The 24,060-nt window shown below is 35.1% G+C and overlaps 1 protein-coding gene across 2 annotated transcripts in view; it reads left to right on the forward strand.

Annotated features, from left to right (window-relative positions):
* The window catches only part of LOC149544937 (protein serine/threonine kinase), a 66,657-nt gene that overhangs the window by 14,125 nt on the left and 28,472 nt on the right, over positions 1–24,060 (forward strand). For both annotated transcript variants that reach the window (XM_089795480.1, XM_089795481.1), the window contains exons 3-8: positions 6,638–6,684; positions 7,072–7,142; positions 7,230–7,343; positions 22,388–22,563; positions 22,708–22,796; positions 23,296–23,413. In XM_089795480.1, the coding sequence (XP_089651606.1) occupies positions 6,638–6,684; positions 7,072–7,142; positions 7,230–7,343; positions 22,388–22,563; positions 22,708–22,796; positions 23,296–23,413 (615 nt within the window). The remainder of the gene's footprint in view (positions 1–6,637; positions 6,685–7,071; positions 7,143–7,229; positions 7,344–22,387; positions 22,564–22,707; positions 22,797–23,295; positions 23,414–24,060) is intronic.

Consider the following 24,060-nt stretch of genomic DNA (forward strand, 5'->3'; position numbering starts at 1 on the left):
GATGTTAGTATTACTAACAACAACATAACTCGTCCTTTTATATTTCCAATAACATAATATTTAATGATATATAGAAGTCAAAATTTAACTATACTTCATTTTTACCATTTATACTCTCATAATGAATTTCTTTACGTGTAACAAACATTGTACACATCATTTTTAAAATATATACAAATTTATGCAAATATATATATAACTACCATATTTCACAATATTCTATATAAAGCACATTACATATTATTGAACATATATATTTTAGTTATATCATCTTGTATGATATGAGTATAAAAATGAATATATAAAAAAAATATCTTCATACATACCTTTATGGGTTGTATGCTTTAGTAGTTTCCTCGGTGGATATGACGATCTAATCGATCCCATTTGGAGATATCCACTTGGACACCCTTTACCATGGTGAGTAAGTGTTCAAGTCATCTATGTTGCATGTTCTTGTATGGTCAATATACATGAGTCAATCACAAGTTAATTGTTTTGCTCGCTTGGGGTCTTGTTGTCCTCGTGTCTTGTCTGTGGTGCCCATACTCTGCCACTGTTTCACTAAATCAATGACTTTGGTGTGTATATTCACATCGATATTGCACCTTACGAAGTTATAACTTAATGATGAAGTTATCGTATTCAAATGGGTCTTGAAAGTAAAGAATTGCCTTCCTTTTGTATTTCCAATCGTATGTTTATATTTCTCGTGTATTAAGTGGAATGCTTAACATGGACATCATTTGCAGGTTTGCCCAACCTGCAGATATCCCTCATCTCTCAATTACGCACTTTGTATGTTGGTTGATCTATAGGTGCACCTCGACCATCCTTAGAAAATATTTTCTAGCCTTATTATCATTGCACTATCCACCATTTGACAAATTGTGCTCTGCATTTTAAATGCTCATCGGTTCCATTGACTCTGTATCATATTGAGACACCACAATACACCCGAGCAATAAATATGCCATTTTGATCATCATTTCTACATCGCATATATAAAAAATGTTAATTTGATGAACAAACATGCATATGTAGTCCCCTTGCAATAATGCGTAGTCTCTCTTATAAAGGACCGAGCTTAGGCCCTTGTGATGTTCGTTGGATCTTTTAAGAACACTATTACCATAATCTTGTGAGGCCTCATGCCTATTTCTTGGGTTTAATTGAGACTTTATTATATTTGAGAAGTCAATTTGAAGCATGGAGTTACCGAGAAATGTGTTGTACTCCCCTCTGTTGGCACCACAGTCACGACATCTCCTCGTGTTTGAATTTTGAAATCACGAGTTTGTAGAACTTGTGAATCCTCTTTCAACATATCCAAGAGAATAGTCTCCTGGAATAATCATATCTTGCTGGCTCCTATTCTATATCAAGTTTCAGTTTTTCAAACTTAAACATTTGTCAATTGCCTCAATCTTATCATATCCTGCCACTCGAATGTTATTAGAACATAAGTTTTAGGATGTTGATGCATAATCCAATATATCATTGTTCAATTACATATGCCTAGCGATGGTTTTGATAGATATTGTCAAACCTATGTTGTTGTTACTACATGTCATGTGTGGTCAACTCACACCATAGGAGAACAACTCGCACCACTGTCTGCACAAAGTATGGTGATTGGGTGGGTGACATAGGAGAGGAGTAAACTGACCCCACACGCTCCTTTAGTAACACTTGAGAGCTGTTCTACTAGTCGACAACCCGTGTAGAAGTCAAGACAAATTTTGAACAAGTTTTGAGCTAAGGGTACAACGCTAATGAGTTGTAAGGGAAATGATCTCCCTAGCCACATAAGCCCCAATCCTATCTACAAACTATAAAAAGGGATTCACATGAGTATGCATGGGTGAAGTTATGTCTACTCAAAACTATGCGAACAATCACTTTTTCTTTTGCAACTAGTAGGGAATTTTCTGATCTAATGACAAGGAATTGTTTTGCAGGAAACATAATTCCAAAATCAAAGGGAGAGGTCAAAATAAAACTTAATATTTTTTTTGTACATTTGCAGTCGGCTTTGATACCATGTTGATTTTCTCACATCGCAGCAAATGTAATTGTATTGCCCCTTCGGTATGTATTTTCCAAATGGCTGCGATCTCTTATTTATAAAGAGCATAGGCCAAGAAGAGACATGTCCCTTCATGGGACGTGTCTATTCAATCAATAGGAATTAATATAATAATAATTTTAATTATAGTTTATATATATATATATATATATATATATATATATATATAAGATTTCCAAGATATATTATTATATTAACTTCTCATACAATAATACTTAAGATATATATATATCATAATAAATATATATATAATTATATCACACACACACACACACACACACACACACACACACACACACACACATGTTTATCCAATAGAAGCTACCAAACATCAACAAAAACTCTCACAAAAACCCAACGGTGAACAAATAAAACCATCTATGGACTGATCAAATGCTTGCTATTGAAAATCTCAGAAAAAGATGCACTTAATGAAAAATAAGATATAATAAAAAATTAACACATTTTCTAAGGCAAATTTGTTTGGAATTTTAATGTTTTTCTTAATTGTTGAACATTCAGTGAACTTCAAACGTCATGTTTGAAGTTTGCCAAACCCTATGACTTAGATAGTAACAATTTCAGTACCTTATTTGTCTGTGAATTCATCTTTAAACTATACCAAGCCCACTTAGTAGAGAATTGATGTTCATAGGGACAAAATAGATAATCCATTTTATTCTTTTGTCACACATTTCATGCTGGTGGAAAATTGACTGGGATAGGGACTTGTCAAATCTTTTATTTTTCCTTTGAGTTAACCATCTAAGTTTGATCAAATCCCCAAGTGGAAAATCGCTTACCGTAGGGACAAATTAGGTTCCATCTCACTTAGTCATTTCTTGCATTTTCTTCTTGATGGAAAATCGACGAGGATAGGGACTTTATAAATCCCCATGCTTCTCTATACACTTAGCCAACCTTTTGTTGTTGTGGAGAATCAACCACCATAATGACAAATCAGTTCCTTTGCAATTTTATTCTTCTGTGCACATTTGGAGGGATGTGGAAAAATGACCCTCATATGGACTTCTTGTTTGCTTGCTCACTTTACTCCTCAACGGGAAAATTGAAGGTCATAGGGACTGGTGGAACTTTCATGTTCATAGGGACAAGTGGAAATGCATGTTCATAGGGACTTTCCAAAGTCGGGTTCGATTTGCAGCATATTTGAAGTCTTGTTGAATTCACTTCAAAATCTGCCTTAGGTGGCCGAATTTGCTGCAAGGTCTGTTGGCAGAAGCCGGGCAGAATTTCAAGCTAATTTGAAACCCAGTGGCAGAACCGAGGCTGACTTTGGGCAAAAGATGACTTTTTTTTTGACTTTTTAAAAGTTTGTTTTTGTCAACTTTAGTCAATTCAACTCGCCAACCCTAAAATAGACCACTCAAAAGGCCAATAAGGATGTTTTATATGTCATTGTGACTAAACCATTAATTTATAATTTTATATGTTGGTGTATTTTGCTTATGTTGCTTTACTATTACCATAGTGGTGTTTGAACTAATTTGCTGCTGCATATCCATATATATATATATATATATATATATATATATATATGTCTTATTGTGCCCAATGAGGTATTTTCATACAAAGAAAAAGATGCCATTAAGATAATAATTAAAATAAGATTCAATGAATCTAACTAGACGGTATTTCAAAATGATAAAAATATTACTTAATTCATCCATCAATCTATTGATAATAAAGAATAAGTTGTCTTAAAATTAAAAAATGAATGGAAATCAAATCTTTCAAAGTTAATAAAATAAATTTTGTTAATTAAAATGACTATTTTGAAAGGCATTATAATCCTAGATATGATTGTTCTATATATATATATATATATATATATATATATATATATATATATATATATATATATATATATATATATATATATATATATATATATGCAGCAGCAAATGAGTTCAAACACCACTATGGTAATAGTAAAGCAACATAAGCAAAATACACCAACATACAAATTAATGGTTTAGTCACAATGACATATAAAACATCCTTAGTGGCCTTTTGAGTGGTCTATTTTAGGGTTGGCGAGTTGAATTGACTAAAGTTGACAAAAACAAACTTTAAAAAAGTAAAAAAAAGTCATCTTTTGAGTCAAAAAAGTCATCTTTTGCTTTTGTATGGAAGAAACCAAAACGAATTCAAACCAACCCTTCAAAAAAATTTGAACAAATTTTGAACCTGAATCCAAACCGGCAACTTAGCTTTCAAACTATTTCCCAAATTTCACCAAGTGTTTGCTTGGTGGGAAATTGACCTCCACAGGGACTTTTGTTGTTTTTAAGTTTCATTTTTTCTCACTATCTAGGAGTGGAGAATCGACCAACATAGGGTCTTTTCATCCGGACATAGTGGGAAATTGATTTTCATAGATGGTGGAAAATCGATCGTTATAGGTACTTCGTACTGAACTTGCAAGATTTCATTGTTTTTCTCCAGATCTACAGGTAAGATGGGATAAATTGATGCACCGCAGGACAAATTGATATACCAAAACATCCCAACACTTAGGCTCTCTTTCAAACCTTAATCAACTTTTGCAACTTGATCCTAGTGACTTCAAAACCTTAAGATATTTGTCTATGTTCTCAATTTGGGGACTTTGAAAGCCTGACCATACCCCTAAGGGAAATTTGAGCTTTGGAGCTCATAACTGAAATTCTACTGCCAAAACCCTACCTCTAACAAGCAAACAAAGGGGATACCAATTTGCAATGGGGCAATGGTGTGCAAAGGTCACAACACTATCTAGTAATGATTATTATTCATTTGTCTTTTCAATGGACCCTTGTTAAGAGTTTCTGCTTCTCCGTGTTCTTAAGAAAACATTTTTTTTTGGGTTTTTTGTTTTAAGGCACATAGGCATGAAGGGACTTCAGACCTTAGCAAACAAGAATAGCTTTGCTGGAAAGAGACCTGACACTATCTCATTCTGCTTTGGAGGGTAAAGGGAGCACAGAAGCATATACCAACAATTAATAATAAAATAGATGGAACTAGAATTGAACCACAATTAATAACTTCAAAACAATTTAATGTTTAGGAAGCACTAGATTTGAAGCTTTGGGTAGGAGGCTATTGATCCAAATTATCAATCCATAATGAAAAACAAGACTTCGGAGCTTGTTGATCTTTCACGAAGTGATAGAGACATTGGATGTAAATGGATCTTAAAGACCAAGTATAATGCAGGTGGCATCATAGATAAGAATAAGGCCAAATTTTTGGCCAAGAATTACGTCCAGAAAGAAGGGATTAATTTGACATGTGGAAGGGCTAGTGGAATATCAAGAAATATGAGTCTTACTTACACTAAAGCAAAACTGCAGATAAGTGTTGGTATATGCTTCTTTTCTTTCTTTACCCTCCACAATTTTTGGGAAAAAGTTATGTATAAACCCTACATGATTTCTGGGAAAACATCATGCACCACAATTTTTGTGAAAAAATAATGCAAAAACTCTCCATTCATTTTTGAGAAGAAAATCAAGCAAAAACCCTTTATGAATTTTGTGAGAAAAATTGGCCAAAAGACAACATTCAATCACAGGGACAGAGACCCCTTGCAGATCTAAAAGGAAATCTGCAGAAACCACGATTTTTATTCTAAAAATTGCAGGAAATAAATGATGAAATATTTAGGTCCCAGCCCACCAAACCTCCACACGAGCAATAAACCTGCAAACTTTGCAGAAGAGTTAAGACTTCCAGCTTTGTAGTGTTGAAGACCACAACTTTAATCGTAAAAAACTGATTAAAAAAATCTAGAAATTATCCAAAATTTACAGGTATTGTTATTAAAAAAATCCATAAAAAATAGAAACCCTCAAATTTATTTCTCTTAAAAAACCATCCTTGAAACTTGTAAATGTTTCCTCAAAATTTCTAGGTAAATCCCATGAATTGTTTTGTAAAAAAACCCAATCAATAAGATTTCTAAAATGGACCATGAATTTGATTAGGAAAATTTGCCTAAAAATTAACCTATGGCTGCAATACTGTGAAATGATAATTGATTATTGTTAAAGGAGAGGATTGCTCATCATATAGATTTTTATAGAGGATCTTTCCATAATGGAAACAGTGGAAAAATAAAGACAGAAACAAAAGTAACTAAAACAGACTGACTCACAAAATAGAAAGATACTATGAAAACAACTTAAATGACCATTATAAGCTATATGTTACAATATTACTAGCCATTTGGCTTAGCTTTCTTTAGATGCCCCATCAGAATTGAGCTTATGAAAACCGTTATTTGGGGGATGCTATTTTGCAAAAGTTCTTGCAGATCAATTACTGCTGACCACTGTGGTGGAGGAGTTTCTTGTGAACTTGAAGTGCATGCTGTCAAATGTAGTCCCTTTTAGTCAAAAATGCTTTTTGTGTCCTCTTTTTTACAATTCATGTTTATAGCAGAAAAAGTATGCATATAAAGTTTACTTTCTCATGGAAGAACTGTCCTTTTTATGATTTTATTATCATTCATGTTTCGTATTGTTTATTTGTCATTTGCAGCATGAAATTGTTCCAGCCGAGCTAGTGGATCGAATTGCTGGTCTTAAGTAAGTAACTTTGATTCTCTTAAATTCAATTGTTGGTAGGCGGGTACTTCATATTGGATGACTTTTAAATACATTTTTGGAGGTGTCTGCATGCCTTTGCGTCACTCTTTCACAATTTTTGGTTAGTCATAGTGGCATATGCCTAGTGATCACAAATTATAGTAGCTTGCAACCTATTGAACATGTAATTGAAAGGATTGTGCAATCTTATACAAACATGATTATAGTTCGATGCAAGTATACTGCCCAACAGGTAGTGAACAATATTTGACTCATTCCAACTCTAACTTACTGATTTGAGGAATGCTTCTGTCTACATGTCATGAATTAAACATTCAAGAAAGCTGCTTTATATTCTATATAATGATGGTGTTTGTCTCATTGTAGGCATGGAGGCACCTATAAGAATTTGAGAACATTATTAAAGCATAAGCTTGTGCATCACGATTCATCCAAATGTGAGTTTTATTGAGCACATTGTAAATCCTTAAGGCACACCGATTAGTTAAATCTGACATTTCTTATATTTGGCTTGCTGTTCACAGATGATGGTTTTCGTCTAACCTACATGGGGTATGACTTTCTTGCTATCAAGACATTTGTAATCCGTGGTGTAATTGTTGGTGTTGGTCGCCAGATAGGTGTTGGGAAGGAATCAGGTGTTACATTTATTCATATTTCCCAAATTATTTTTAATTTCCAACTGGAAATTGTTTCAGCAGAGCTAACAGATGAAATTACTAGCCTTAGGTAGCTTTTATGGTTGATTTCCCAAAATTTGGGGAGAAGGTGCCTACTAACATTATCAGATTTCCACAATCCATCTGTCATGAGTTTATTTGTTTTTCTGGATTCAATTTCGTATGTTATTTGTCATCAATGTTTCGAATCACACTCTGTGATCCAGCATTAGGATGATAGAATGCAAGAATAAAATAGCAAAATATTCAGTGTTTATTTTATTATTGATAAAAGAGTGATTACAAAATGGTTGTAAAGAGAAACAATTGAGAAACTTGTAGTGTCCCCGGTTAGGACTGTGCAATTAAGTTGTTAGTTTATAATGCTCTAACATTCCTTTAGTATCCCTCTAAAACCTGTTTTTCCCATAATAAATTATAACCTTTAAATTATTGAATCGTGGGCTTTTTATTTTCATGAATATTAAAGTATAAATCCTCATCTTTGTTATCACTCCTTCTTATCAATACATTTCCATCCCTATCTATTCCAAATCAAGGTCTTTCTTACTTGATCGGTGCTTGTTTTTAATTTCTGGTTTCATGATTGGTTGTATTGGACCCAAGTATATTCACTGTATTATTTTTAAAAATGTTTCAACATAGACTACTTATGAATTGCTTGACCACTTATGGCATGGTTGACTTGGTCTGAATGTCCTTTATGTATATCTTTGATTATTCCATGCTGCCTATTGACTTAAGATTGGTTGGTTGCTGAGTTTGTTGTCTGTGTTAGCTATCCAACTGCGGATTGATCATCTCTTCCCCCTTTCCTTTATTTTTAAGCTCTTTTTATGTATGCTGTAATAGTCATGCTACTATCCATAAACATTGTTTTGGAAGAGCCATGTCTTCTTAATTATTAATCATGGTCAATCTTAATGAGAACTATAACAACTGAAATTATGTCCCAATACTAATTCATTGGCTTAATATAAACATATGTTTTATCTCAGTTTATATTATCATTGTTTGGTCTTAATATAATCTATGATGATGGCCTGTCATGTAAAAGATCTCTGATGCACGAGAATACCTTGCCGACTACATAGTCAATACTGCAGTTCAGAAAATTCAGAGTGCCACAAGAAGACACATCCCCTTGTACAGAAACTGATAACTGCTTTCAAAATACTTATTGCTTGTATCCTATGATTACTGAATTGAGGAGTCCATAACCAAGTATTCCAGATTACGGTAGCTCTTGGAATTCTTGTTTCCTGTGTAAAGCATGCACACAATATCAGTGATCTACCTTAAATGTCGATTATATGAGACAGTCAATACTGGTTGGATATTTTCTAGTAATTTGATAATTTGATTATTGTATTATTTGAATTATATAAACAATGTAATAATATTTAATACTATTATATCTATTTTAATTAATTAATTAATTTATAGTACATTTATTTATTCACTATTTAATATATCTATATTTCGTGAATAATATATTATTATCATCTATATTGTTAATTATTACTATATTGATAATATTTATATCATTATAATAATAATATATTACGTTATATAATTATGTTTATTTATTATTGTGATTTATGACTTTCTTCTATCAAGGCATTTGTAATCCGTGGTGTAATTGTTGGTGTCAATCACCAGATAGGTGTTGGGAAGGAATCAGGACATGAAATTGTTTCAGCAGAGCTAGCAGATGAAATTGTAGTCTCAACTAGGTTTTCTGGTTGATTTCCTAAAATTTGTGTAGAGGGTGCCTACTAGTTACAGTTATGAAATTTTATTATTGATATAAGTAAAAAAGTGATTTCAAAATGGTTGTAAAGAGAAACAACCGAGAAACTTTCGAAAGGAACCAAAACAACAGATTGAGAAATTAGAAACTACCTAAAAGATTAAATAATAAATGAAAAACCTAAATGACCATTAATAATAACATTAAATACTTTATTACCCTCCCTTAATGGTCATTTTAGTAACTACCTGGACAAAAAAAAGTAATTTTAAGTCATTTGACCATGAACACATAGAATGCTGACTCTCTAGACTGCTCTGCTTCATGAGCTTGTTGCTGTCTTCTTAGACCACTTTCTATAGAATCTCTAGACATGACCAAGCCTCCCACAATAGTGAAAGGTGATCTTCTTCTTGGAACCCTCCACAAATGTGCACTGTCCTTTCTGCTTAGTGGAGATGCCTTTGCCAGCTTGCTCCAAGATCTTTTTGTACAACTCATCAAATCTCAAGTCAAAATTAGTGGAGGTGTTATTGAGCGCCTCAATGAAGTGTTCATAGGACTGTGTTAGACTCTTCAACATAATCACTAGCATGCTCTCTTCTTCCATCTTGCGACCAATAGCCTCCAATTGATCGCATACATCCTTTATCTTCATAAAATGTTCCCGAGGCAAAATTTCGCTTATGGGTTCAACTTTGTAGAGAAGAATCAACATGAGTAGACTAAAACATGAGCTTAGATGTTGTACAAAAAAATGACAGAGACACAAGCAAAAATAAGGCGCGAGGCTTGCAATTTGCAACTTTTCAAGCCCTAAAGCACTTGTAATTCTGCAAACACAGTTCTGCAAAAAATGGTGTTTTTCTTCACCATGCATTGTCCACACACAAAACATTGTGGCCCCATGAGTGTAAGAAAACACAAAAATAACTCCACAAAAACCCAAAGCAAAAATAGAACTGCATTTTTTTTCATTGAACATGTTTTAATGAAATGTCTTTTTGGGAAAAAACTAGGTAACAGGGACAAATATTGAAACTTCGTGAGAAGATCTTGTTTCTATGATACCATGTTATGATATTTTATTATCGATTAAAGAGTGATTACAAAGTGGAGTTGAATGAAATAATTAAAAACGAGATAATAATTGTAATATCAGTGAACTCTTAAATAGAGTTTACAAATGCTAATAATAGCATGAACAAAAAAGCAAAGTTGTCTTAATTAAGACGATTAAAAATACAACTAAATGAGAAAACTAAAAAGAAAGGCTAAATGACCATTAACTAGAACTAGCTAAATATAGTGAGAGACCATTAACTAGAACTAGCTAAATATAGTGAGAGACTAAAAATATTAATTTTTTTCTAATACTCTCCCTTATTGGTCATTCTATCAACTATACCAAGTAGCTGCCCCCTAAACTTGATAAACTTGTCTTGATTGAGAGGTGTGGTAAGGATGTCTATTGTGTTGTTCTCAGTATGTACATATTGCAACATCATGGTTCCATCTTCGACAAGTTGGCGGATGTAATGACAATGAAGATCTACATTCTTTGTCTGTTCATGAAAGACTAGATTCTTGGCTAACTTTAGAAATCTCTTGTTATCATAGAAGAGGGGATTAGGACCTGCTTGAGGTAAATGCAAGTTGGCAAGCATCCAGCAAAGCCAATCTAACTCAGAAGCTGCCTTAACTGTTCCTCAGTATTCAGCTTCAGTTGACGAGAATGATACTCCCTGCTGCTTCTTTCTGGTTCGCGTGATTACACCTATGCCCAGCGGCAAACTGAAGACATCCAGAAGTAGACTTCCGATCATCAATAAAACCGTCTTCAATCTGAGTATTTATAACCAATGAGCTGAGGATCTTGATTTCTGCATATAGAATGCCAAAATCAGGGGTTCCCTTCACATATCTCAGTGTCATGTCCCCATTTTGGAGGCAATTTGATTTAATTAATTTAATTAATTAGGTTGTCCAAAATAATGAATATTTTATGAGGATGACTAATTAATTATTTTAATTAATTAAATAAGTGGTATTAAGTTAATTATTTATAAAGTTATCAAATAAATAAATATTAAAAGGTAACTTTATATTTAATTAATTTAATAAAGTGACTTGAATTATAAAATATTTTTTATAAAGTCACTTAATAGATAAAATAAAATAATGTTCTAGAAGTTTCTGGAGAAAGTGGAGGAAAAGAATAAATAGGCACCCGGGCTTCATTCGAATCATCCAGTTGTTTATTTCTCTCTTAACATCAAATTGTGATTTAGTCACATAGTCTATTCTGGAGCCAAGTGGGGTTCAGATAGTCAATTGATCTTTGGGAACGAAAACTCCCTTGGATTAGCATAACTGAGGAAATGAAATATCTTCTGAAGGGTTGCACATTTGGAGGTAATACTTCAGTCACTTCAGCTAGGGCATCATTGGGCCTAAGGCCATTTTCAGCATTTCAGCATTTCAGGAGGCAATTTTAACAGGGCCGAAATTATTGGAGGTCATTTCTCGTAGGTCTGAAATTATAGAAAGCCATTTTAAAGCAGACCCGAAAAAAGCAGGCGGAAAAAGCAGTCCGAAAAAAGCAGGCCGAAAAAGCAGGTCCGAAAAAAGCAGGCAGAAAAAGCAATCCGAAAAAAGCAGCTCAGAAAAAAGCAATCCGAAAAAGTAGTTTGAAAAAGCAAAAACAAAAAAAAAGCAAATCCGGAAAAAGCAAGTGGAAAAAGCAGATCGGGAAAAAGCAAAACAAAAGGGGCAGCATTGAAGTAATTGATTGCAGCCATCTACAATCAGAGGCGGCAGCTAGAGAGGCACGACTTGGGCACTTGAGGAGGTTATTTTCTGTTCAGTGGTATTGCAATACATCTATTCTCTAAGGCGACTTCATATGCCAGGTCTGATGTGTATTTTCATAGTTGCCTTTCACTATAGAGTGCTGTTGTAACTGTCATTTCATAACAGACCTATCATTCATTAATAGATACATCATTCATTTTTACATTTCTCACAATGGTATCAGCAATCCATGGCTTTAGTTGTATTTAATCATGCTTGTGAATATCGTACTGCTGTAGGGGAGTATTGAAGTTAGATATTTAGTATTGCATTAGTTTTCACTGGCAGTTGTAGGTGCATATTACTTTACCAGCAATCATCATATTTTGATAGCTTTGTAAATGCCAAGAGTCTTGGCTAACTTAGTATGAATATTGTATTGGATACTCATTCTCAATCAAGGAGATACAATTGCTGTTCATTAATAGTTGTCTTTGAGCGTTAATATATCATTTTTTATCAGCTAGTTAGCTTGCATACCAACTGTTTGTTAAAATACCAGTTGGCTGTTGGTGATCATTTTCATGATTAGAACTCATATATGCATTCACTATTGCCAAAATTAGTTGCATATTTATGTTAGGTCATTGTTTAGACAATTTGGAGTCTTTTGTAAGCATTCTCTTTGAGGCAAATCCAAACAAGAATCACTGCAGCAATCTGAAAAGTTATATCAGTCAGATGACCCTTGCTTGCAAAGTGTTTGACGAAATGTCAAACCACTGAAGTATAAAGATTTTTTGTGATTGAAGAAGTTATAACCTGTTGGGGTTATTACAGTGGTATCAGAGCGGTTTCTTGCCAGCCTGATTGGGTTATTTCAGATTGAATTCAATTATCAGTATGGCTTTCACAGGAGACAAGGATTTGGAAGAAAGAATGCACAATGTAAAGAAGAAATTAGATTGTCCATTTCAGCAAACAGAGGACCTTCTAAGAATTTTGCAGGAGTTGGAAACTTATTTAGGCAAGTTTGATCAGTCAAGACCCGATGCTATGCAAACAGCTTTATCTCCAGCATTTGGTTCGTTGGTTAAGCCTCGATTATTGAGACATCATGATGAAGTAATAAGGCTTACAGCTCTCTCTTGCATTAGTGAAATCATGAGGATAATAGCTGGCCTTGATTCTTATGACGATCAAATTATGAGAGAGATACTTCATGCCATGGTAAAAAGCTTCGAAAAGTTGGACAACATCCGGGACCCTTATTTCACACAAAGGGCAAGATTACTTGAAGTATTTGCGAGGTGTAGATTTGAAAATATTATGCTGGCAATAGGTTGTATTGGTGACATTCGCAGGATGTTTAATACATTTTGGAATATTATGGACGAGTTTCATCCCAGCAGGGTATTGGCATCAATGCACTCCATCATGTTCACAATCCTGTTTGAGGAGGAGGATGAAATTTCTAAACTTTTGGCAAAAGACTTATGGTATGTTTGGACAAAAGAGAGGAATTTGTCACCTATGGCACGTACGTGGTTAAAGAGCCTGATTGATAGGCCTAAGGATCGTACCTTCCCTATGACAAACAGAAACTTGTATGAGGAGTTTAACAGACATGCGGATTCGATACAGGGAGACATTAGCACATCTTCAGGTAATGGTTTATCTGCATCATCTTCACAGGTAGAAGGGGTTACAAATGTTGTGCAGGTTGAGCCAGTTGCATCAGAAGGTGATATCACAAGCACACCGGATTGCGTGATTGACACAGATAGTGATTACAGTACAATTGGGCTGGATGAAGTTATAGCAATTGAGGATACTGTCACGTTTGAGGATAGTACAATTGATCAAAAAGTGAGCATTCAGGACTCTGCAGAAAATGAGTATCAGGCACAGTTGGATGCTTCTTCACATGAGATAGAGGCTAGTAGCTCTTCACTTGGTTTGGCAAGCCAGCTGAAGCCAAGGGACAAGGATATTGTCGCGGCTTTATCTAATCATGACAGGATGCATGGATTGATTGAGAATCACATTTGGATGATTCAATTGCAGGAGAGACAGAAAGGAGTCACAACAAATTCTTCTTATGTTGACTTACAGGCGATTAGGGAAGGAATGGGAACGATGAAGTTGAGTTATTTACATCTTCTATCAGATTGTGACTATCTTCTTAGCCTTGTTGAAGACTATTCAAATGCCTTGAGGAGGAAGGAGGAGGAAGTTGACAGGCTTTCTCGCGAGCTTGAGGACACTCGAGCTTCTTTGGTGAATACTCCATTGGCATTACAGGACTGGGAGGGACATGGGGATAAGCATGGCATGGAGTTGAGTTTAGTTTCATCTTGCACTCCTGATACTCAGTTTTTTGCAGCACGTAAATCATATGTGGTCGTTGATAATGTTGTGAATTCATCTTGTATTCACATCCAGGATATAGGGACAATGTCAGACAGGTATGTGGAGTTAGTTGGTATTAGTCATATTACTCAGGTGAGGAGTTTGCTTGAGTTACCAGCTGATTCTAGTTTACGGATATGGGTTCGAGATTGTTATATTGGCGTTTGGGATTTAGTTGACTGGAGATCTTTAACACTTTTTGGTAGATGTGATTGTTTGGGTGCTATCATGGATTTGATTAGCAGATTGCACGGTGTTGTCTTTTCTTGTGTCAGCAGCTTGTTCGATGTTGGTATTAGTTTTTATACACCGGTGATGGGCTTTGTTCATATATCCAGTCGACCATTATTACTGGAATGTGTTGATGATCTTTCATATTTGGCAGTGTGTACAGATGAGTCCCAGGATCATATTGGCATTGATGACATTCAGGAGGATGCAGTGGGCAGTTTTGAAGACTTAGTTTCCTTGACAGTTTCTTTTGGTACAGAGGAGTTGGACATCGGTGCTACAGTTTTTGATACTTCGTATGTTGATATGAGCTTTGGAGTTGATTCGCAGGATATGGATGGTAATACTCTAGAGACCAGTAACTTTGAGGATACTCCTTTAGACAGTGCATCAGAGGAGGTTGGTAGGAGACAGTCTAGCCAGTGCCATCATGTGTCTAGTCAGTTGAGAGTTAGTGAGCGAGACATTGCTATAGCTTGCCAGCATTTTGATGCTGCTCGTCAGTTGTTAGCAATTTATGGATGGGGTTCTCCTACTAGTGATGAGCAGGGAGGCAGTTATCTTTCCTTGACAGAGATCCACTCTTTATGGGAGGCTATTTGGATTCTGAGACAGAATTATATGCAGTTGGTAGTCGACAGAGATTATCTTATGGAGTGGGGGAGTACAACATATGATGCATTATTGGCCAAGGAAGATGAGGTGAGTGAGCTTACTCAACAGCTCGAGGTGACTTCTGAGATTCTTGAGAGTACACAGTTGGCTTTCGAGGAGTCACAGTTTCATTTGGCTAAGGTGACCATGGAGTTAGAGCGACTGCAGTCTTTACCAGATTTTGTACAATCACAAGCTGTGGTGTCTGGTGATCTGAGGATGTCCATGGTCGAGATTGTCAAAGACAGTGGAGATGGGGATGCATCCATCCTTGATACTAACATTGGCATATCGGGTTCGTTCCCACTAGAGTCAAGTTTAGTTGAGTTGGGTGCTACAGCAGATTGTTGTGATATGCCTGACATGGTGGTGGCCTCTAGTATTGATGGCACGGAGACTAGAGATGTTGTATCAAAGATCATGTCTGATATTGGTGAGCCGGCCGTTGGCCTGGTTCCTGCTACTAATACTACTCCTTTGGCTATGACATCTCCTGACTTGGCTGGTGATCAGTCACAGTGGGTTGTATCACTTGTTCATGGTGAGCTGTTGACTGGGGTTGGTTCTTTTTATCAGCATTATACTGCAGGGTATGTACATCAGTTAGCATTTGATCCTTGTGTTGAGGAGCTGATGGCAGACAGATTTGGTTTGGGTTCCATTTCTTGCTGTTTATCTTGTGATGTTTTTTCGCCATCAGCGGTGCATGGGAGTTATGGTTATGAGACAGTGGCCGGTAATTTGCAGAGTTGTGTTAACTGCAGTAGATGTACAGTGTGTGAATTCTTTGTATTTGGTGCAGTTTCATGTGGGAGTGGTCACCATTGTTGCAGAGTTAGATTGTACATTCCATATAGGCCAGTGGTATGCGTTGATGGTATTTATTGTGTTGGTAGTTTGAGTTGTCCACTTTACTTGGGTTCTGATGTTCTAAGAGTTTGCGTCTCGTGGGTTTCTGATTGTGGCAGTTGTGATTTTGGAGTTTGGTTGAGCTGTAATTGTGAGTTTGATTATGGATTTCTCTTGGTTATATTGCAGAGGATATTGCAGGAGCCTGTGTTGATTGATAGCAGTATAGTTCATGACTACATTTGGGATCCAGGTGGATTGATTGTTTTATTGTTCAGCCATTGCTTGGGGACAAGCAATTTCAGGAAGGGCGGACTGTCATGTCCCCATTTTGGAGGCAATTTGATTTAATTAATTTAATTAATTAGGTTGTCCAAAATAATAAATATTTTATGAGGATGACTAATTAATTATTTTAATTAAATAAATAAGTGGTATTAAGTTAATTATTTATAAAGTTATCAAATAAATAAATATTAAAAGGTAACTTTATATTTAATTAATTTAATAAAGTGACTTGAATTATAAAATATTTTTTATAAAGTCACTTAATAGATAAAATAAAATAATGTTCTAGAAGTTTTTGGAGAAAGTGGAGGAAAAGAATAAATAGGCACCCGGGCTTCATTCGAATCATCCAGTTGTTTATTTCTCTCTTAACATCAAATTGTGATTTAGTCACATAGTCTATTCTGGAGCCAAGTGGGGTTCAGATAGTCAATTGATCTTTGGGAACGAAAACTCCCTTGGATTAGCATAACTGAGGAAGTGAAATATCTTCTGAAGGGTTGCACATTTAGAGGTGATACTTCAGTCACTTCAGCTAGGGCATCATTGGGCCTAAGGCCATTTTCAGCATTTCGGCATTTCAGGAGGCAATTTTAACAGGGCCGAAATTATTGGAGGTCATTTCTAGCAGGTCTGAAATTATAGGAAGCCATTTTAAAGCAGACCCGAAAAAAGCAGGCGGAAAGAGCAGTTCGAAAAAAGCAGGCCGAAAAAGCAAACCCGAAAAAAGTAGGTGGAAAAAGCAATCCGAAAAAAGCAGCTCCGAAAAAAGCAATCTGAAAAAGCAGTTCGAAAAAGCAAAAACGAAAAAAAGCAAATCCGGAAAAAGCAAGTGGAAAAAGCAGATCGGGAAAAAGCAAAACAGAAGGGACAACATTGAAGTAATTTATTGCAGCCATCTACAATCAGGGGAGGCAGCTAGAGAGGCACGACTTGGGCACTTGAGGAGGTTATTTTCTGTTCAGTGGTATTGCAATACATCTATTCTCTAAGGCGACTTCATATGCCAGGTCTGATGTGTATTTTCATAGTTGCCTTTCACTATAGAGTGCTGTTGTAACTGTCATTTCATAACAGACCTATCATTCATTAATAGATACATCATTCATTTTTGCATTTCTCACAATGGTATCAGCAATCCATGGCTTTAGTTGTATTTAATCATGCTTGTGAATAGCGTACTGCTGTAGGGGAGTATTGAAGTTAGATATTTAGTATTGCATTAGTTTTCATTGGCAGCTGTAGGTTCATATTACTTTACCAGCAATCATCATATTTTGATATCTTTGTAAATGCCAAGAGTCTTGGCTAACTTAGTATGAATATTGTATTGGATACTCATTCTCAATCAAGGAGATACAATTGCTGGTCATTAATAGTTGTCTTTGAGCGTTAATATATCATTTTTTATCAGCCAGTTAGCTTGCATACCAACTGTTTGTTAAAATACCAGTTGGCTTTAGGTGATCATTTTCATGATTAGAACTCATATATGCATTCACTATTGCCAAAATTAGTTGCATATTTATGTTAGGTCATTGTTTAGACAATTTGGAGTCTTTTGTAAGCATTCTCTTTGAGGCAAATCCAAACAAGAATCACTGCAGCAATCTGAAAAGTTATATCAGTCAGATGACCCTTGCTTGCAAAGTGTTTGACGAAATGTCAAACCACTGAAGTATAAAGATTTTTTGTGATTGAAGAAGTTATAACCTATTGGGGTTATTACAGTCAGCACATGCACCCAATGTTCAGCCTTTGGGGTTGTCATGAAGTCAGAGAGATAATCGACAACATAATCGCTGTCAGGTCTAGTGGCAGTGAGATAGATAAGGCTGCTGGCTAGTTGCCTGAATGTTGACTCATTCTCCATTGGTGAATCTGATTTAGCTGAAAGCTTCAACCCTTTCTCCTTAGGTGTTGAAATGGGATTACAATCTTGCATACTTGTCCAACAACTTTTGGTATATTTTGATTGAGACACAAAATATTTGTTTGCCAAAGTTCTACACCAAGACAATAATGGAGAAGTCCCAAATCTGTCATTCCAAATGCCAAGCACAAATTTTGTTTGGCCTGCTCAACCAAATGTGCTTCACTGCCAGTAATGATCAAATAATCAACATAAATGACAAGAACACTAGTATGCTTGACATACAAATTAGAATTTGAAGGACTGCGTTGAAACCCTTGATCAATCAAATAGTTATCAATCTTGATGTACCGTGCACGAGGTGCCTGTTTAAGGCCATAGAGAGCTTTTACCAATTTGCAGACCTGATGCTCTTTACCTGCAACCTGAAAATTTGGAGGTTGTTTCATGTAAACCTCTTCCTGCAAATCAAAATTCAAAAACATTTGTTGCTTCCAGGTGTTGTAATTGTGGCCATTGAATTGTTGATACCCTTCCAAGATGAAGTTGGTCAAAGAGGCCATCACTAAAACTTAGGTTGCTGGTCAACCTAGTGCAGACTCAGAAATCAAGATAGATAAAGCACGTTGGAAAATATGAAATTGGATGAACCTACAAAAGAATTGTTAGAATTTTTTTTCCCCTTTTCGAAAAAATATCAGTAAACCCCAATCAGGTTTAAAACTAGAAACAGAATCCCTGAAAAATTCAGATTAGGGTTTTAAGAAAATTATTGGCCCACTAGTTGGGAAAAAAAGTCCAGAAAACCACCATATAATATTACCCCCCAAAAATGGCGATTCAATATTCCCAAATTAACAGCATGTTTAAAAAAAGTGGAACTGATTGCTGACATGGGAGATATGGTTGCAGGACAGGTAAAATGCCTAAAAATATCTTGTTGAAACAAAAAAAAAGTCATGGTGCGGCTAACTTCCAAGTCGTCTGGCACAGGCCCAAGAAAATGTCAAACTTATTGCTGATGGAAAAATCCAAAATTGACGGTAGTGACGTCCAGGTGGCATGGGAGCTCAGAAATAAAATATTGCTGATGGAATGGAAAAAATGCACCAAAAAATTGCTTGGCAAAATGCCAAAATAATCCTGATGTGGGAGGAAGTCAAGGGGTGGCTGATAACTTTTCTTTCAAAAAATGCCAAACTCACCTGCTGAGCTATATGAGCTAGATGAGATACTCATGTTTGTCCTATTTACAGCAGCGGATTTTGGGGAACCTGGAAAAAAAGGAACTGGGCAAAAAAATCAAAACACCCCCATTTTTTTGGTTTGTTTGTCAGTAAACACTGTTGACTGGACCTGTGATTTTGAAAAAAATTACAATTTCTGCTCTGGTTTGTGGTAAAACCAAAGTTGCATGGATACGGATACCAATAGAAATATGGATACAGTCTTGGGTACGGATACGGCCATTTTTTAAGATCCTTAATATGGATACGGTTGGATATGACATCAATAAATATCACATACACATTTAACACAATTTTCTGAGTTATTAGACGAGTTTTTCATTAGCTCAGAAACAACATGGACATAGAAATGCTACATAAATATTTATAAGTTATTTTTGCACTCTACAATATGCAGAAATAGTAGAGTTGCATTAAAAGATAACCCAACAAAACGGGTTGCCGAATAGAACAACATTTTAGTTATCTTTCTCATTTGGTGTGAGTTTTGTTTATACCATTTTTTAAAACAATTGTATTATTATTATTTTTACATTAAATTTGGGAGGATTTACGCCTAATCTTAAAAAACATCAAATAATGTAGTATTTGGGCTGACATGGGTGCAATATTCAATGTGTATCCAAGGAGTATTTGATACGTTTCCAAATTGGATTTGGGGATGTGTTCCCAAGGAGGGACAAAGGAGTTTCCGGCAACTCTAGGTAAAACCCTAGGTGGGTTTTTGGTGAGATTGCGAATATAATGACGATTTTTTTTCTTATGATATTGCTATCAGGATTTAACTGTGTGATTTTGAGTCAAACTCATTGACCCATGTTTCATGAGTAGTAATTCAACATGAATCCATCTCTCATGAGAATAAATGGAACACTTAGCACTCATTGGATCTAGGTGATGCTCATAGGGGTGAAGCACCGGGACTTCTTGGGAGGTCACCCATCCCAGTACTGCTCCAGCCTGAGCGTGCTTAACTACGGAGTTTCCTCCATGGTTAAACCCAAAGCTTGCAACCCCATTTGCATTTCTATCTCCTACTTATCGATTTTTTTTTCCATTTTTAACCACAGCGAAATTTGCTCAAAAACCTTAACAGCTCCCATACCATGAAATAATTAAAAGTGGGATAGTAATTGTATTTTCTATGAACTCTTAAATAGAGTTTACAAACAGTAATAATTGCATTGACAAAAAAGCAAAGTTAAGAAAACGTCCAAAACTAGAACTGAATGAGCAAACTAAAAAGGAAACCTAAAAGCCTAAATAGTAAACAAAATACATAAATAACTATTAATATTAACATTAAAGTTTAAACACTTACTCCATACTGGATTCATTTCTTGTACTTATATCTGGTTGATTAGTTATGGGCATAGTACATGCCTGTTTAATATTTCTTTTGAGGTTCCTATGTGTATTCATTAAACAGAGTCAATATGTTGATAGCATATACCAAGTGACCTGAACTTAGAGTAGCTCGTGAACTTTTAAAAGTTTACATATATTAATTTAAGAAATTCTGTAATCTTTGAGTCAACGTGATTTTAGTTCCATGCAAGTATGTTGCCCAACAGGTAATGGCTAATATCTAATTCATAATGGGTTTTTAATCTGGTTTCTGCATTTTAACTCTAAAGATTTAATCCTGACCATGCAAACCAGGAAAATGACAATATAATAGGGGTAATACAGTTAGCTCCTTTTATTCTCTTCAATGTTTGTCTTTGCCTATGTGCCTCCCCTTTTTTGGCATCTTGGTTTTCTATAAAAACTATTATCTGCAATCCAAAACACATCTTTCTTTATCTTGATGGTGGATCATAGATATTGTGGAATGTTGTGTTAAAACTTTTACATTATTTGTTCCTAATGTTTTCTTTTCATCCATACACGTATTCTGAAAAGCTTACGTCCCTAATATAGTCAACATTTTCTAAAGTTTTTGTATAAGATGAAAACATAATGTCTTCTTTTTCTCCTGTAAAATTTCAACTGTGAAATTGTCATGTCCCCCCTTTGTAATTTCGACTTTGAAATTGACATGTACTGAACCGATAAATTTGTATTCTCATTAGCAATTTAAAATGCCATTAACTCTGTTTTCTTCACAGCGAATCTGTGAAATCATTGTTTCTGTAATACCTTTTTTAGAGGAAACTAAAGCACGTATTTAAGCTGTGCAAATTTTTTAATTCAATAACAACTTGATTGTAACAGTCAGCTAAGAATCAGAGGATTATTGTTAGGAACCTTTGGAGATAATTACCAAATACATGAGAGTTGCAAGTTGATTATATTTATAGTAAATAAAGTGATGATTAATTTTAAAATATCCTTGCTTAGGATTTTAACTCACAAACTTCAAAGCGGGAGTTTATGTAATGGTCTTCCCATTGCTATATTCATGTCTATAAATCAATAATGAGTTCGGCATCACATCCCTTTTACAAGTTAAATCTGGATTATGTGAATTTAAAATTTTGAAGCGCTAATCTAGGTGTTGGAGATCAATGTCTTCTCACTTTTGGCTTTTAATAGTTTTACTATTGTTGCCTTTTATATTTATTATAACTCCATGCTTCTTTTTCGTATCTCGGTATATGAAAATTTGGAATCTTTTTCATTTGTACGAAAATTTCGAATTGTATTGTTTAATATTTCTTATCACCCTTATGTACAAATTAATAATTTAATGCATCTTTTTCATCTGTGGACAAAACTGTGGAATCCTTTTTATATCTGTTTATTAAATTGTTTTGTTTAATAATTATTAAAGTGTCTAGCTAGCGGGAAGGTATTAATTTACTTCTTGTTTTTCCCTGTTCTGTTGAATAATACTAGTTTACAATGTAACTATTTGAATGGCATGTATTCTGATCCATCCCCATACATTTTCACAAAGATATATTCGAGGTGGTCACAGAAGATGGAAGAACACTGGCAATGAAACTACATAGATTGGGTCGGACATCATTTAGAGCCGTTAAATCAAAGCGTGACTATTTGGGGCATCGCACCAACTATAGTTGGCTCTACCTATCACGATTGGCAGCTCTTAAAGAATTTGCTTTCATGAAGGTAGGTTTTAACCTTTCCCCATTTTAGTTAGGTGATTGTCATAGATTCTTTGTGTTCTTGTTAAGTCAAAAGTATAACTGAGTATAACTAATTTAGTGATCTTTTTTGCGAAAATTAATTTTATTTTTGTATCACTTCCTGCAGGCATTGGAAGAACATGGCTTTCCAGTTCCCAATGCAGTGGATTGCAATCGACATTGTGTCTTAATGTCGCTTGTTCCAGGCTATCCTCTGTAAGAATTTTTTTTTCATTTGGATGCCTTAGTTTATCTGCTTTGTATGGTTAGAATTGGTAAATTGAAGCTGCACATGAAATTGAAATCAAATTATACCTTATGAGATAATTCCTTTCTCATCTAGTAAACATTATAATTTGTATTGATCAATTGTAAGATAATGTTTATCTGGCCAATCAGAATGTTCTGACACTGCACAATTCGGCATCATTTTGTTTGGTAGAAACATCATTTATTTGCTTTATTTATATGGTGGCCCTGAACTTCCACTTGTGGAGGGCCTATATGCTTTCATGTTGGTAAATGGTTGGTCTATTTGTTTTTATATTGGGCAAAGAAGGGGTATTGCAAAACTGAAATATCTCTCTTTTCTGGATTTGAAATTCTGTGTTACCATCACTTATGGAATAGTTACCGGAGATCCCATGTTTATTGTCATTTAAGAGCATTCCTATCATGTTATCTGATTCGACAACTTTGTTATGGTCTTTTCTAGGGTCCAAGTTAAACAACTGCAGAATCCTAGTGTAGTATTCGAAACTGTACTGGGGTTGATTGTTCGCATGGCAGAACATGGACTCATTCACTGTGATTTCAACGAGTTTAATATAATGGTGAGAATTGTTCCTTTGTTTTTTGTAACAACATATCATTGAAACAAATGCTCACGTGTCTATCCATTTGATTTACAGTGCCGGTTTATTTTGTACTTATTATGACTTTTTGATGTTTGATTGCTGTTGTTGTATGCTATAATATATATTACTGAGTGTTTCTTTGATCCCTTTCGTTTTAAATGATAAAAGATATCTTTAATGAACATGGAAAAATGACTTATTATAGTACTACTTTATCAAGAAAAACTGAGCACTCTAACAGGGTGAATGACCACATTGTCCACTTTATTGGCTTGCTTGACAATGTGTTTTTCAAAACCATGTTACAAAGTTGTGGAGGTTGTGCATAGAAGCTGGCGCAATTTCTCAGAGAAACAGTTACAGATTAATAGTGTGAAGTCTTCATAAGAAAGGTTTCCAATGAAAGAACTCAATGAAAATAAGGAAACAATATAACAGCTGTTTTGTGGAAGACCGGTTTACACTGGTGCTAGCTTCCTCATCACTGTCTGTGCCTGCCCATTGCCATCCTTAGCTTGAGGATTGCTTGCGTTCTGTATCAAATATGGAGGGATAGGATCCTGTAGAAGCCCAACTGTTTGTCTTTGTAACAGATTAGCTAGTCAACTTTATTTATGAAATGT

Source organism: Cupressus sempervirens, chromosome 8 (genome assembly GCF_028749045.1).
Source record: "Cupressus sempervirens isolate cs-2001-9-10 chromosome 8, ASM2874904v1, whole genome shotgun sequence".
In the NCBI taxonomy this organism is placed as follows: domain Eukaryota; kingdom Viridiplantae; phylum Streptophyta; class Pinopsida; order Cupressales; family Cupressaceae; genus Cupressus; species Cupressus sempervirens.